The sequence below is a fragment of the Salvelinus fontinalis genome, chromosome 5 (assembly GCF_029448725.1).
Source record: "Salvelinus fontinalis isolate EN_2023a chromosome 5, ASM2944872v1, whole genome shotgun sequence".
NCBI lineage: Eukaryota > Metazoa > Chordata > Actinopteri > Salmoniformes > Salmonidae > Salvelinus > Salvelinus fontinalis.
The window spans coordinates 10,188,806-10,205,172 of NC_074669.1; the positions used below are offsets into that span (position 1 = coordinate 10,188,806).

At 42.5% G+C, this 16,367-nt stretch overlaps 1 protein-coding gene across 8 annotated transcripts in view; it reads left to right on the forward strand.

Annotated features, from left to right (window-relative positions):
• The window catches only part of LOC129855080 (receptor-type tyrosine-protein phosphatase zeta-like), a 119,367-nt gene extending 103,154 nt beyond the window's left edge, over positions 1-16,213 (forward strand). For 7 of the 8 annotated variants that reach the window (XM_055922373.1, XM_055922374.1, XM_055922375.1 and 4 more), the window contains 9 exons: positions 70-205; positions 448-594; positions 841-934; positions 1,388-1,464; positions 1,626-1,754; positions 1,856-2,008; positions 9,937-10,079; positions 14,906-15,041; positions 15,151-16,213. In XM_055922373.1, the coding sequence (XP_055778348.1) occupies positions 70-205; positions 448-594; positions 841-934; positions 1,388-1,464; positions 1,626-1,754; positions 1,856-2,008; positions 9,937-10,079; positions 14,906-15,041; positions 15,151-15,294 (1,159 nt within the window). In that variant the 3' untranslated portion in view covers positions 15,295-16,213. The remainder of the gene's footprint in view (positions 1-69; positions 206-447; positions 595-840; positions 935-1,387; positions 1,465-1,625; positions 1,755-1,855; positions 2,009-9,936; positions 10,080-14,905; positions 15,042-15,150) is intronic. The other variant, XM_055922377.1, reaches the window with a different exon arrangement.
• Positions 16,214-16,367: the final 154 nt, after the last annotated feature.

Below are 16,367 nucleotides of genomic sequence, written 5' to 3' on the forward strand. Positions count from 1 at the left end.
ACTAAAGTGGAAATTGAAATACCAGGATTCAGAATATATTGTGAACCTCTCTTGTGTGTGTGTTTCCAGTGCAGGGGTTGGCAGGACTGGAACCTACATAGTGTTGGATAGCATGCTGAAGCAGATCAAAGAAGAGGGCACGGTCAACATCATGGGCTTCCTCAAACACATCCGCACACAGAGGAACTACCTGGTACAGACAGAGGTGAGAGCTCAGTCCAGATGGGCGGGGTTTGCACTTTTGGGACTGTTCTGTTGGAGCCTCATCAAATGGAAAGCTCCATCAAATGCCTCTAAATAATTTGAAAGAATACTATTTGAACCCAGGTCTGATACCAACAAGAAAACAATGGATCCACTACAGTAAGATTAGTCACCTTAACCAGAACAGTACGAATGTCAACACCCAACTAAGGCTTTCAACCCCTACTTTCCCTGTGCATTCAGGAGCAGTATGTGTTCATCCACGATGCTCTAGTGGAGGCCATCTTGGGCAAGGAGACTGAGGTTCCCTCCAGCCGCATCCACAGCTACGTCAACGACCTCCTGACCCCAGGGCCCTCCGGCAGGACGCAGCTAGAGAAACAGTTTAAGGTAAGGACATATGTTATTAACAAGTCATAGTGCTAGTATTTACATTTACTGTAGATTTACAATGGTAAACTTTCCATAAGAACTCCAGTAGGGCATAAAGGGCAGAACTAAAAGTAAAACATACATTTGGAGAACAATAAGTCTATCGGTTGTCTTTCTTTGTCCTCTGAAAAGAGCAGGTACAACCGCTGGCACATTTTTAAATACTAACAGTTAATCTGCTCCTTGGTTCCAATGTGATTGCAGCTGATATCCTCGTCCAATGCCATACAGTGCGACTACTCAGCAGCCCTGAAAGAGTGTAACAGAGAGAAGAACAGAAACTCCTCTTTAATACCCGGTGAGTTACATACAGGTTTGTTCATACGTTGAAAGGTTCCAGCACTTTAAAAACCTCCTCTCCTCTTAACCTTGGAACAGCAACCACCACGACTGTGAACAGTGTAGACAATGAGACCTTTTTTTACATTTCAGGTTGGATTTCGACCAGCACTCAACCTCAACATTGTCACTTTCAATAGAACATTTAGCAAAATTCCCGCACACTTTAACCCCTCCTAACTAAAACTGTACTAAAAAAAGAAAAGCAAAGGAGTTATTTGAGAGCATGGACCTTGAGGCACATTTTGTTTTTGTTTGGTTTAAGGCAAAAATCATGTTATGTAGGTAAAGCAATGGTAATGGTTTAGTAATGCCGCTCTGGTAAAGCTAACCATTCTAATAGTAATATTCTACAAAATTACATTCTGTATACCTTATGAGGAAATTTAACAACGTCTGGCTTTTTCTCCAGTTGAAAGGTCACGGGTTTGTCTGTCCACAGTGGCGGGAGAAACTACATCAGACTACATCAACGCCTCATACCTCACGGTAAGAACCAAACCATTCTAGATAGTATCTGTCACTGTGACTCTTCTAACTACATAGTTACACATAGTAACACATTTCCAGTAAATTTTACTTTTGGTTTCCTGTCCATATTGGCGATCGGATTCAGGTCTCAATGTTCTGCCACCGGTTGTGTTCCCCAGGGGTACCGGCAGAGCACTGAGTTCATCGTGACCCAAAACCCGCTGGCCGGCACGGTGACAGACTTCTGGAGGATGATCTGGGATCACAACGCTCAGGTCATAGTCACACTGCCGGGAACACCAAGCCTGGTAGGTATCTATCTGTCGTCCTGGATTCAAAACCTCTGATGTATGTATGGCAGCCATTTTGTGCCTCAAACAGGAAGTCCTTACCACATCTGTGTTCTCAGACAGAGGGGGAGGAGCCATACGTGTACTGGCCCCGCAAGGAGCAGCCAATCAGCTGTGAGGCGTTCACAGTGACCCTCCGGAGCGAGAACCACATGTGTCTGGCCAACGAGGAGATGCTGGTGGTGCAGCACTACGTCCTGGAGGCTACACAGGTGAGATCAGTTGAGGGAGATCAGGGAGATCAGCTGAGGGAGATCAGTAAGACCAGGGAGATCAGCTGAGGGAGATCAGTAAGACCAGGGAGATCAGCTGAGGGAGATCAGTAAGACCAGGGAGATCAGCTGAGGGAGATCAGTAAGGCCAGGGAGATCAGTAAGGCCAGGGAGATCAGCTGAGGGAGATCAGTAAGGCCAGGGAGATCAGCTGAGGGAGATCAGCTGAGGGAGATCAGTAAGGCCAGGGAGATCAGCTGAGGGAGATCAATAAGGCCAGGGAGATCAGCTGAGGGAGATCAGTAAGACCAGGGAGATCAGCTGAGGGAGATCAGTAAGGCCAGGGAGATCAGCTGAGGGAGATCAGCTCAGACCAGGGAGATCAGCTGAGGGAGATCTTTAAAACTAGGGAGATGAGCTGAGGGAGATCTTTAAAACTAGGGAGATGAGCTGAGGGAGATCTTTAAAACTAGGGAGATGAACTGAGGGGGATCGGTAAAACTAGGGAGATGAGCTGAGGGTGATCAGTAAAACTAGGGAGATGAGCTGAGGGTGATCAGTAAAACTAGGGAGATGAGCTGAGGGTGATCAGTAAAACTAGGGAGATGAGCTGAGGGTGATCAGTAAAACTAGGGAGATCAGCTGAGGGTGATCAGTAAAACCAGGGAGATCAGCTTGATAAGTAAGATAAGTCACACTAACATCATCAACTACATAGAACAGACTAACTACATTGGAGAGAGGGAGATTAGCCACAGACTGTGGGATCATAACAAAAATATCAGCTTCATAGAATGGACCAGTCACTATGGACCAGTCACTATGGACCAGTCGCTAGTGCTCATCAAATGTTAACACTGTGTCTCTACCCAAACAACCATTAAACCACTGAATTGATACACAGATGTAATATATAGCAACAAGGAAATGCTTATTGCATGGAGTTGTTCTGCTTATCTCTTCCTGGATCTTAGCCCATGGTGAAACCAAATGGCCAGTGAAAAGGGTGGAAATTCAATACACATTCCCCATGCCTCAATGGAGCACAGCTGTTATTTTTCACACAGTTTAGACCCAGCCATCTGCACCACCAATCACTGGAACACTTTCAACACACACACACACACGCGCGCGCACACAGGCGCACGCATGCACTACATGACCAAAAGTATGTGGACATCTGCTCGTTGAACATCCCATTCCAAAATCATGGTCATTAATATGGAGTTGGTCCCCCTTTTGCTGCTATAACAGCCTCCACTCTTCTAGGAAGGCTTTCCACTAGATGTTGGAACATGTATTTTTTTTATTTCACCTTTATTTAACCAGGTAGGCCAGTTGAGAACAAGTTCTCATTTACAACTGCGACCTGGCCAAGATAAAGCAAAGCAGTGCGACAAAAACAACACAGAGTTACACATGGGATAAACAAACGTACACTCAATAACACAATAGAAACATCTATATACAGTGTGTGCAAATGTAGTAAGATTAGGGAGGTAAGACAATAAATAGGCCATAGTTGCGAAATAATTACAATTTAGCATTAACACTGGAGTGATAGATGTGCAGATGATGATGTGCAAGTAAAGATACTGGGGTGCAAAAGAGCAAAAAGAAATAACATTATGGTGGATGAGGTAGTTGGGTGGGCTATTTACAGATGGGCTGTCTACAGGTGCAGTGATCGGTAAGCTGCTCTGTCAGCTGATGCTTTAAGTTAGTGAGGGAGATATGAGTCTCCAGCTTCAGTGATTTTTGCAATTCGTTCCAGTCATTGGCAGCAGAGAACTGGAAGGAAAGGCGGCCAAAGGGGGAGTTGGCTTTGGGGATGACCAGTGAAATAAACCTGCTGGAGCGTGTGCTACGGGTAGGTGTTGCAATGGTGACCAGTGAGCTGAGATAAGGCAGGGCTTTACCTAGCAAAGACTTATAGATGACCTGGAGCCAGTGGGTTTGTGACGAATATGTAGCGAGGGCCAGCCAACGAGAGCATACAGGTCGCAGTGGTGGGTAGTATATGGGGCTTTGGTGACAAAACGGATGGCACTGTGATAGACGACATCTAATTTGCTGAGTAGAGTGTTGGAGGCTATTTTGTAAATTACATCGCTGAAGTCAAGGATTGGTAGGATGGTCAGTTTTACAAGGGTATGTTTAGCAGCATGATCGAAAGAGGCTTTGTTGCGAAAAAGGAAGTCGATTATAGATTTCATTTTGGATTGGAGATGTTTAATGTGAGTCTGGAAGGAGAGTTTACAGTCTAACCAGACACCTAGGTAGTAGTTCACATATTCTAAGTCGATGCTAGTCGGCCGGGCGGGAGCGGTCAGCGATCGGTTGAAGAGCATGCATTTAGTTTTACTAGCATTTAAAAGCAGTTGGAGGCCACAGAAGGAGTGTTGTATGGCATTGAAGCTCGTCTGGAGGTTTGTTAAGTGTCCAAAGAAGGGCCAGATGTATACAGAATGGTGTCGTCTGCGTAGAGGTGGACCAGAGAATCACCAGCAGCAAAAGAAACATCATTGATATATACAGAGAAAAGAGTCGGCCTGAGAATTGAACCCTGCGGCACCCCCATAGAGACTGCCAGAGGTACAGACAACAGGCCCTCCGATTTGACACGCTGAACTCTATCTGAGAAGTAGTTAGTGAACCAGGCGAGGCAGTCATTTGAGGAACCAAGGCTGTTGAGTCTGCTGATAAGAATGTGGTGATTGACAGAGTCGAACGCCTTGGCCAGGTTGATAAAGACGGCTGCGCAGTACTGTATTTTATTGATGGCGGTTATGATATCGTTTAGGCAGTGGTAGGGGTTGCTGCAGGGGGTTGCTGCAGGGGGTGCAGTGCTGTTGGCCGTGGTAGGGGTAGCCAGGTGGAAAGCATGGCCAGCCGTAGAAAAATGCTTATTGAAATTCTCGATTATCGTGGATTTATCAGTGATGACAGTGTTTCCTAACCTCAGTGCAGTGGGCAGCTGGGAGGAGGTGCTCTTATTCTCCATGGACTTTACAGTGTCTCAAAACTTTGGGGAATTTGTACTACAGGATGCAAATTTATTTTTGAAAAAGCTAGCCTTTGCTTTCCTAACTGACTGTGTATATTGGTTCCTAACTTCCCTGAAAAGTTGCATATCGCGGGGGCTATTCGATGCTAATGCAGTACACATCCGTATGTTTTTGTGCTGGTCAAGGACAGTCAAGTCTGGAGTGAACCAAGGGCTATATATGTTCTTAGTTGTAAAACAAAATCATGGGGCATGCTTATTTAAGATGGTGAGGAAAGCACTTTGCTGTTCTTTGATGGTGAGGAAAGCACTATTGCTGTTCTTTGAACCCTATGATTACTCGCCTACACAGCTGATGCACCTGGACTCTTTCAATAACACGGGGAGACATGGCGCTTAGAAAGCTAGCGGACCGGGGCAAGAAGATGGGTCTTCAGCGACATCGCTACGTCGACAACAAAGGGTCCAGGGCAATTAGCAAAAGGGGTATTGTAGCCCTAGAATTTGCTGGTATATGGGCCTAGCTGTTGGCTAGCTCAAGGCTAGCTGGTGCATGCTTTGGGACAGAGGCGTTAGCTAATAGTAGCCACTCGGTAGCAGCTAGCTAGCTGCGATGATCCGGTGTAATGATCCAGAGCGGCAGGAATCCGGTGATGTGGTAGGGAGAAGCAGTCCGATATGCTCTGGGTAGATATCGCGCTGTGCAGACTTGCATGTATTGTCCAAGCTTAAGCTAGCGGTGTCCGAGCTAAAAGGTGAAGACTGCTAGCCGTGGCTAACAAAGTTAGCTGGCTAGCTCCTGATGGAGGTTCCAGTTATAAGGAATAAAAATAGCAGATCCGTACCACATTGTGTGAGGAGGGTTGCAGGAAAGTATATTTAGTTTGTAGATAGAAAGTGAGATTAAAATGTATACGAGAAAAAATAATAACAATTGCTGCGGGAACTTCAATTCAGCCACAAGAGCATTAGTGAGGTCGGGCACTGATGTTGGGCGATTAGACCTGGCTCGCAGTCGGCGTTCCAATTCATCCCAAAGGTGTTTGATGGGGTTGAGGTCAGGGCTCTGTGCAGGCCAGTCAAGCTCTTCCACACCAATCTCGACAAACCCTTTCTATGTTGACCTCACTTTGTGCACAGGGGCATTGTCATGCTAAAACAGGAAAGGACCTTCCCCAAACTGTTGCCAAAAATTTGGAAGCACAGAATTGTCTGGAATGTGATTGTATGCTGTAGCGTTAGATTTCCCTTCACTGGAAATAAGGGGCCTAGCCCGAACCATTAAAAAACAGCCCCAGACCAGTATTCCTCCTCCACCAAACTTTACAATTGGCACTATACATTTGTGCAGGTAGCGTTCTCCTGACATCCGTCAAACCCAGATTCATCTGTCGGACTGCTAGATGGTGAAGTGTGATTCATCACTCCAGAGAACGTATTTCAACTGAGTCCAATAGCAGCGAGCTTTACACCACCCCAGCCAGCGCTTGGCATTGTGCATCTTATGCTTGAGTGTGGCTGCTCGGCCATGGAAACCCATTTCATGAAGCTCCCGATGAACAGTTATTGTGCTGATGTTGCTTCCAGAGTCAGTTTGGAACTCGGTAGTGAGTGGTGCAACCGGCGGTCCCGTTCTGTGAGCTTATGTGGCCTACCACTTCGCGGCTGAGCCGTTGTTGCTCCTAGACGTTTCCACTTCACAATAACAGCACTTACAGTTGACCACGTCAGTTCTAGGGGGGCAGATATTTGACGAACTGACTTGTTGGAAAGGTGGCATCATATGACAGTGCCATGTTGAAAGTCACTGAGCTCCTCAGTAAGGCCATTCTATTGCCAGTGTTTGTCTATGGAGATTGTACGGTGGTGTGCTCAATTGTATACACCTGTCAGCAACGGGTGTGGCTGAAATAGCCGAACCCACTAATTTGAAGGGGCGTCCACATACCTTTCTATATATAGTGAACACACTAGGGTTGCAAAGGTTCGGAAACTTTCCGGTAAATTTCTAGAATTTTTTCGGAAATTTTTCATGGAAACTTAAGTCCTGGAATTTGGGGAATTTTGCTTAAATTCATCAAAAAAGTTAGCTTATAACAGTGAACCTTTTTTGTGGGATACACATAAGGCAATTCTAGGTCTTGTGGCATATTATGATTAAACTATCCCCAATTCAATGGAATTGCAACCCTCTGCATGCACAGTGCATTCTTCCATCACATGTGCAGTACACTCTTCCATCATATGTTCAGCTGATTCTCAAGATCTTGCACACTACTGAGATGCTATTGAGCACACACTACTACACTCTCTGAGCCTAGTACTACATGCTTTCTTGTAAGTTTTGATTACAATACTGGGGGGGTGAATATATTTTATGACATGATTTTTTGTTAGCTAGTAAATAGTAGCCTACAGCAAAGTCTGTTTAAATAATTTCCAACTTGCTAACAATTTCTGCTGGTTAGTTTTTGCTACCATGTGGGTTTTAGCTTGCTTGAGCCTGCTAACTGAGGAGTGTTAATTCACCTGTTTCCATACATGTTTTATTTTAAAACATTTATCTTACAAAATAGTTGTTTAATCTAACTGCTTAACTATTTATCTGTACTTGGAATTGTATTTGTTATTTTCTTTGTAATCTTTACAGGAAAATGCCACGGGCACTATCTGATGTGTGGAGACATTTCACTGCAGCTAATGTAGAAGGAAAAGATGTGTACATTTGCAAATTCTGCACGAAATCATATGTGAAGAATGCAACAAAGATGCAGAATCATCTGGCCAAGTGCATAAAGTTCCCTCAGCGCTCACAACAAACAACCTCTGACAAAAGACCCTCTACTTCAATTTGAGGTGAAAATGATGATTCAGACACCTTATCGATAGGAACTTCTCATGGTCCTCCTGGAATCAGAAGTTTTGATGAATGTCTTGCTCGAGCTGTGTATGCAACTGGTTCACATCTGATGCTTACAAGCAATGTGATTTGGAAGAGATTTCTGAATGTTCTTCGCCCAGCATAAACCCCTCCAATCAGACATGCTTTATTTACTCATTTGCTGGATGCAGAGTTCAACAGAGTTCAAGTGAAGGTCATGCAAATCATAGAGAAGTCAGACTGTATTGCAATCATCACTGATGGGTGGTTGAATGTTCGTAGGCAAGGAATTTACTACATCATCTCCACCCCTCAACCAGTATTCTACAAGAGTACAGACACAAGGGACAACAGACACAGAGGTCTCTTCATTGAAGGCAGTCATCAATGACCTTGGACCACAGAAGGTATATTTGCACTGGTGACAGACAATGCTGCGAACATGAAGACTGCTTGGTCTAAAGTCCTACCCTCACATCACACCCATTGGCTGTGCGGCTCATGCATTGAATCTACTCCTCAAGGACATCATGGCACTGAAAACAATGGATACACTCTACAAGAGAGACAAGGAAATGGTTAGGTATGTGAAGGGTCATCAAGTTATAGCAGCAATCTACATCACCAAGCAAAGTGAGAAGAATAAGAGCACCACATTGAAGATGCCCAGCATCACCCGTTGGGGTGGTGTTGTCATCATGTTTGACAGTCTCCTGGAGGGGAATGAGTCTCTCCAAGAAATGGCCATATCATAGTCTGCTGATATGGACCGCCCCATCAAGAGGATCCTCCTAGATGATGTATTTTAGGAGAGAGTGGTAAGCAGCCTGAAACTCCTGAAACCTATAGGAGTAGCCATTGCACGGATTGAGTGAGACAATGCCATCCTGTCTGATGTTCAGACTCTGCTTGCAGATGTAAGAGAATAAATCCGTACTGCCCTGCCCACTTCACTGTTGCTCCACACAGAGGTAACTGCAGTTCTGAAATACATCAAAAAGCGTGAAGACTTCTGCCTGAAGCCCATACACGCTGCAGCGTACATGTTGGACCCAAAGTATGCTGGCAACAACATCCTGTCTGGTGTAGAGATCAACAAGGCCTATGGTGTCATCACTACCATGTCTCGCCACCTTGGCCTGGATGAGGTCATGGTTCTTGGCAGTCTGGCGAAGAACACTTCCAAGCAAGGGCTTTGGAATGGAGATGCAATATGGCAGTCGTGCCAACATATATCTCATCAGCCACCTGGTGGAAGGGACTTTGTGGATCGGATGCTTTTTCCGCTGTTGCCTCCATCATCCTCCAAATCCCACCAACATCAGCCGCCTCAGAGCGCAACTGGTCCTTGTTTGGGAACACACACACCAAAGCACGCAACAGGCTGACCAATACAAGGGTTGAACAATTGGTTGGCCATCCGGGCAAATTTTAGGCTTTTTGAGCCATCCTCACCAAGGTTGGAAAGTGACAGTGAAGATGAGGCCTCAGAGTCTGATGTTCAAGAGGTGGACATTGAAGAGGTCCAGGGAGAAGACATGGAAGCCTGAGAGGAAGACAACCAAAGCTTTAGTTTCTAGACTATAATTTTACAGATGTATGTTGATAATGTTTTTGGGAGATGCAATGGATCATTGTGGATCATTCAGTATTCCCTTTTGTTGTTCAGTGAAATCGTCCCATGTGAAGAGTCAACTCATTTAATTAAAGTTCAATTCATAATTAAATAGTTTATATTTTTATTTCTATTGGAAGGATTTAATAATTTGCAATTATGTCTACTTAAGGTAAAAGGTTTATGTTTCTGTCTTCATGATATGGTAAATATATCCAATGCAAAAAACATCTTAATTTAAATGGTATTAATATTAATTTGCATATATTCCCGTTAATTCCCATATATTCCGTTAATTCCCACGGAAAGTTTCCACTTCTGAATATTCCCCAAAATATGCAACCCCAGAACACACAAACACTTTCTCTCTCTCTCTCCCTCTCTCCCTCTCTCTGATTGTGTGTTGTTGTCTCCCTCTGGGCCAGGATGACTATGTTCTGGAGGTGAGGCACTACCGGGCGCCTCACTGGCCCAACCCAGACAGCCCCATCAGCAGCACCTTTGAGCTGCTCAGCCTAGTGAAGGAGGAGAGCTCCTCCAAGGAGGGCCCCACGGTGGTCCACGACCAGTAAGACATCTCTATTAATTTACTGATTGATGATTGATTATGTATCTGTGAAATAAGGTCATCTCCACTCCAAACCTGGAACAAATGGAACAGTCCCAAAAGTGCAACCCCCAACTATTTGGCACTCAGGCATGTACTCTATCTTGAGCCATCTCAATACTCTTGAAACACTATTTTTCCCTCTCTTTTCTGTTAATACATTCAAGATGATCCGCTCTGAGACCTTAACCTAAGAGGATAAGAAGATATGGCCAAATGTGCAATACTCTTAATATTTATTGGAACTGAAACACTGTACTGATCCAGGCCTATTTAGACAATCCTGTCTTAAGCCTTTATAACTGGCACACCAATTTTTAAAAATCAGAAAAAGGATTGTATGTGAATTTATCCTCAGTATAGGCTATACATGAAGAATTTGTTTGCATGACAACTTTGATAGATAATGCATCACAAATATCCCAACCAGCCGGTTGAGTTTCCCAATTAAAGTAAACAAATGTTGTATTGGAATTTGGATAGACTTTTTAAATCATCTAAAAATATGCTACTTGAATTTACATTATTTCTGCTTCATTCACTCATAATGGAAGAAAGGCCTAGTTAAATGAGGACTGATATAAAGTATATATGATCAATTTGTGTGGTAAAATATGAGAATGCATGTAAATTAATGCGTTTACAGTTTATATGATAAGAATACCAGTAAATTGACATGACATGAATGATATTGTGAAACTTATTGAATATAACAAGCAGATAGTGAATAATGATATGGATTTGAAATTAACTTTGTATTTTTTTCAGACCAAAAAAAACCCATGACAATATTTGTCACATTAACTGAAATTAGGCCAACTATTCTAATTTTAGCAACCAGGAAATGGCGGAGCTATTTCTGCACAGTACACCTTTAAAGGAATGGTATTAAGTCAAAGCTAGTGATAATGGAAAATGGATAAAACAAGCAGTCATTATGTAGAGAATCATTGTACAATCTTAACCGCTGTGAAATATATTTTCCATAACCAAAAATATCGTATTTTCAGCTGTTTGAAGCTGGTGTACAAAACCTAAAGTAAAAGATGCAAAAACGGAACTTGAGAAAGGGAAGCAAAGAACTAGTTCACATAGAACATATCTATCGCATCTTAGACTTGCTGACAATGAGAATGAAATATCTATAACTCACATTTCTGTGAATTTGGTCGGGTCACCCAAAAAGCTACATACAGTGCCTTCAGAAAGTATTCAGACATCTTGACTTTATCCACATTTTGTTACGTTACAGCCTTTTTCTAAAATTGATTAAATAACTACAAATCCTCAGCAGTCTACACACAATACCCCATAATGACAAAGGAAAAAGAGGTTTTTAGAAATGTATTAAATATAAAAAAACAGATACCTTATTTACATGAATATTCAGACCCTTTGCGATGAGACTCGAAATTGAGTTTAGGTACATCCTGTTTCCATTGATCATCCTTGATGTTTTTACAACATGAGTCAAGTCGACCTTTGGTAAATTCAATTGATTGGACATGATTTGGAAAGGTTTATACCTGTTTATATAAGGTCCCACCGTTGACTGTGCAAGCCGGAGCAAAAATCAAGCCATGATGTTGAAGGAATTATCCTTTGATCTCCGAGACAAGATTGTGTCGAGGCACAGATCTGGGGAAAGGTACAAAAAAATGTCTGCAGCATTGAATGTCCCCAAGAACACAGTAGCCTCCATCATTCTTAAATGGAAGAAGTTTGGAACCACCAAGACTCTTCGTAGAGCTGGCCGCCCGGCCAAACTGAGCAATCGGGGGAGAAGGGCCTTGGTCAGGGAGGTGACCCGATGGTCACTTTGACAGAGCTTTAGAGTTCCTCTGGGGCGATGGGAGAACCTTCCAGAAGGACAACCATCTCTGCAGCACTCCACCAATCAGGCCTTTATGGTAGAGTAGCCAGATGGAACCCACTCCTCAGTAAAAGGCACATGACAGCCTGCTTGGAGTTTGCCAAAAGGCAACTAAAGACTCTCATTCCATGATAAATAAGATTCTCTTGGCCTGAATGCCAAGTGCACATCTGGAGGAAACCTGGCACCATCCCTACGGTGAAGCATGGTGGTGGCAGCATCATGCTGTGGGGATGTTTTTCAGCAGCAGTGACTGGGAGACTAGTCAGGATCGAGGAAAAGATGAACAGAATAAAGTACTGAGAGATCCTTGATGAAAACCTACTCCAGAGCGCTCAGGACCTCAGACTGGGGCAAAGGTTCACCTTCCAACAGGACAACGACCCTAAGCACACATCCAAGACAATGCAGGAGTGGCTTTGGGACGAGTCTCTGAATGTACTTGAGTGGCCAAGCCAGAGCCTGGACTTGAACCCGATTGAACATCTCTGGAGAGACCTGAAAATAGCTGTGCAGCAACACCCTCCATCCAACCTGTGACAGAGCTTGAGAGGATCTGCAGAGAAGAATGGGAGAAACTCCCCAAATACAGATGTGCCAAGCTTGTTGCATCATACCCAAGAAGACTTGATGCTGTAATCGCTGCCAAGGGTGCTTCAACAAAGTACTAAGAAAAGGGTCTGAATACTTATATAAATGTGATATTTGCATTTTTTTGTTGTTGAACAAATTAGCAAAAAATTCTAAAAAAAACATGTTTTTGCCATTATGGGGTATTGTGTGTAGATTCATGAGAGAAAAAAAACTATCTAATCAATTTTAGAATAAGGCTGTAACATAACAAAATGTGTACAAAGTGAAGGGGTCTGAATACTTTCCGAATGCACTGTAGTCTAGCTTAATGGACAACTCTTTCACCCTGGTAGAGCTTCTTTTTAAGAGTTCCTAAAATTGTAAAACAACAACATATTCGTAATTTAATCATTCTTAAATTATGTTTAACAGGTCAACAACATTTACATTATAATTTCCCATTTCATACACAATTTGTACAAAACAATTGTGGTAAATGAGGTTTGGTTTTGCTCACGTTCACTTCCATCTTTGAATGCGTGTTTAAAAATATATGGGAATCTGATCATGAAAACCACATAATAATTTTACATTGGGTGAGATGATAAAATATGCCAAACAAATTTAATAGGGTTTCATTAAAAAAAAAATGGTGGTCAAAATGAGATGAACCACCGGGTTGAGCTGCCTGTTAAAGGGTGCTCTTCTAAGGGCGCTTAATTCTCTGCTTTAACCACAGACAACACTGTAAAAGTTCACTAAAGCCATACAGGATTAGTGCTCTATACTCTAGTTTGGCGTAGCCCTTGGCTAATATGACAAGTTTATTTATTTTTATTTCTTTAACCTTTATTTAACTAGGCAAGTCAGTTAAGAACAAATTCTTATTTACAATGACGGCCTATCCCGGCCAAACCCTAACCCGGATGACGCTGGGCCAATTGTGCGCCGCCCTATGGGACTCCCAATCATGTCCAGTTGTGATGCAGCCTGGAATCGAACCAGGGTCTGTAGTGAATTTCGGATTTCCTCTAGCACTAGTGCCTTAGGCCACTGTGCCACTCGGGAGCCCTTAAGATATACAAGGTAGGGCTTCACCCACTCTGCCCATAATGGGTGACGACACACTTTGGAGATTAATGTTAATTTCCTATTGTTACAAAATACATTTTACCAAGGCAAATATGATTATTCATGTTCTGAATCATTCAGTGGGGTCTTTCTCTAACATATCATTAACATTATATCCAAGAATTTGAATTTCATAACCTAATATGTTGGATAATAAGCACTGACCTCTTTTCAAATCAAATTGTATTTGTCACATGCGTCAAATACAACCAGTGTAGACCGTACAGTGAAATGCTTACTTACAAGCCCTAAACCAACAATGCAATTTAAAAAAGTGTTCATAATTATTTTTTATTTTTTTTTACAATAAAATAACAGTATCGATGCTATTGGGGGGGGGGGGGCGGCACAGGATAGTCGAGGTAATATGTACATGTAGGTAGAGGTAAAGTGACTATGCATAGATAATAAACATACAGTAGCAGCAGTGTAAAAATGGGGGTGGTGGGGGGGGGGGGGGGGTTCAATGCACATAGTCCAGGTATCCAAGTAGCTGTTCAGGAGTCTTATGGCTTGGGGGTAGAAGCTGCTAAGAAGCCTTTTGGACCTATCATTTGACATATCTGTTGACATAGTAGAGCAGGTTTCTCGTAACGACTTGAGGATTTTACATTTTGTGGTCCTTGTCTTCAAAGATGTTTCCGCGGGTCGCAAAAAGCTAAATTAGCATGACACAAGCTGAATTAAATGTAAAAGGCTTTGAAAATAAAAAGCTTGGCACATGCTCAATATTTCATAGATATGCTTTTTTGTGAGAAATCTTTGAACAATAACAGGGATTCTGAATGAATAGGAAAAGCTATTACTAAAATATGAAAATACATGTCTCAAAATCGATATCTATCTTACCTCTATATTGTTTTATGTTTTATGCGGATTCGAGAAGATTACAAATGCAACGGGAAAGTGAGCCTGTCAGGTAGCCAGTAGCCTTAATTCTTGCACAGAATCCAGCCTAGCTGACGCGATGCAATTTTCCTTTTTTTTACCACTTTCTTTCTCTGTCCTCCATTGATTTAGTCGCATTAGCCTATAAGGGTAGAAACGCCAATAACTTTTGAATGGATTATGATAGAGACATGATCTTTTGAGGAGTATCTACACAATTAACATATTATTTTTGAAAATAGTTTTTAATTGGACACCCTAAGAAGATTACAAGTGCTGTTAAGTTTTACCACCACTTCAAGGCGTGGGTCTGATTTTGCAGGGTTGGCGGTGTTACTGCGGGAACCTTCTGTGCCCTGTCTACTCTGGTGCGCCAACTAGAGGCGGAGAGCACTGTGGACGTGTACCAGGTGGCTAAGATGTTCAACCTCATGAGGCCAAGGACCTTCACTGATGTTGTAAGTCAATCTGAAGCACCGACTGTACCTGCTTGATGCACAGTGACCATTTTGTGTCAAAGCATTCTCCCTTCAACAGCACAGTTTCTCTATTCCATTTCTCATTCAGGAGCAGTATCAGTTCCTATACAAAGCCATGCTGAGTCTGGTGGGCACACAGGAGGACGAGAGGATGCACCAGTCCTCAGACAACAACGGAACAGTCCCAGGGGGCACCGCCAGCACGGCAGAGAGCCTTGAGTCCCTGGTGTAACCATTTACATTTTAGTCACTTAGCAGACGCTTATAGGAGCAATTAGGGTTAAGTGCCTTGCTCAAGGGCACAGCAACAGATTTTGTCACCTTGTCGGCTCGGGGATTCGAACCAGAGACCTTTTGGTTACTGGCCCAACGCTCTTAACAGCTAGGCTACCTGCCGCCCTATGGCAACAGGGCCCCTAACTTGTCAGTATGGATTCTCGCCTATCTCACAGTTTTCTGTTTTTAAAAACTGCAGCTTTGCCTGTTTACCCTCTCTTATGTTCTCCGTCTTTGAATGCATTTTCCAGACCGCTGGACATGATACCCTATGACCTTGTAATGTGTGCCTTTGTATAATCATCTTGTAGCCTACTTGTAATGCCTCTCATACAATTGTAGTCAACTTTTCTGATGTTTTGTTGATACTGCTGTCTTGAGATATTTGCTCTACTCTGTTTCCCTAAACTTTCATATTTATTTTCAGTAAGCAAAAAAAAGGGAACATGCTACTTTTTACGTTAAACATGTTTTGTTAGCCTATTTTTTTGTTGAGTCAATGCATTGAGCAACTCATTATTCCGTCTAACAATGAATATGCTATTTTGTTTGTAGCAACAGTGAGCTTTTGAAGTCAAATGCATAATGGTATGAAATAATACATCTAATATGTAAATAGTATTATAGCAACCAAGTCAATGGACCAAATTTCTATTTATACTTCTAGATTTTTATATTTTACTACAATTTGTCAATTTTCTATGTATGGCTGCATTCTAAAAATAACTTAGTCAAAGCATTTTTTATGTTTTAATATTAGTGTTCTGTATTTTGTAACATACTAAACATGAAGCATGGGGTAATGACACTTTTTAGCTGTACATTAAACATTGCTGGAGGATTAGACAGTTTTAAACACGTGAAAGAAAATTCAAGGAATGAGTTTTTGTAGTGCTCTGTAATTTTTTTTAAACTACAATGAAGAGTTTGTAGAAAAAAAGGGGAGCGCTGCTAGAATACACAATAGTAAGTCTTTGTAAATAGAAGGTGCTCTTTGGTAAAAGGGGTAAATTGGTCATCAAAAAGAAA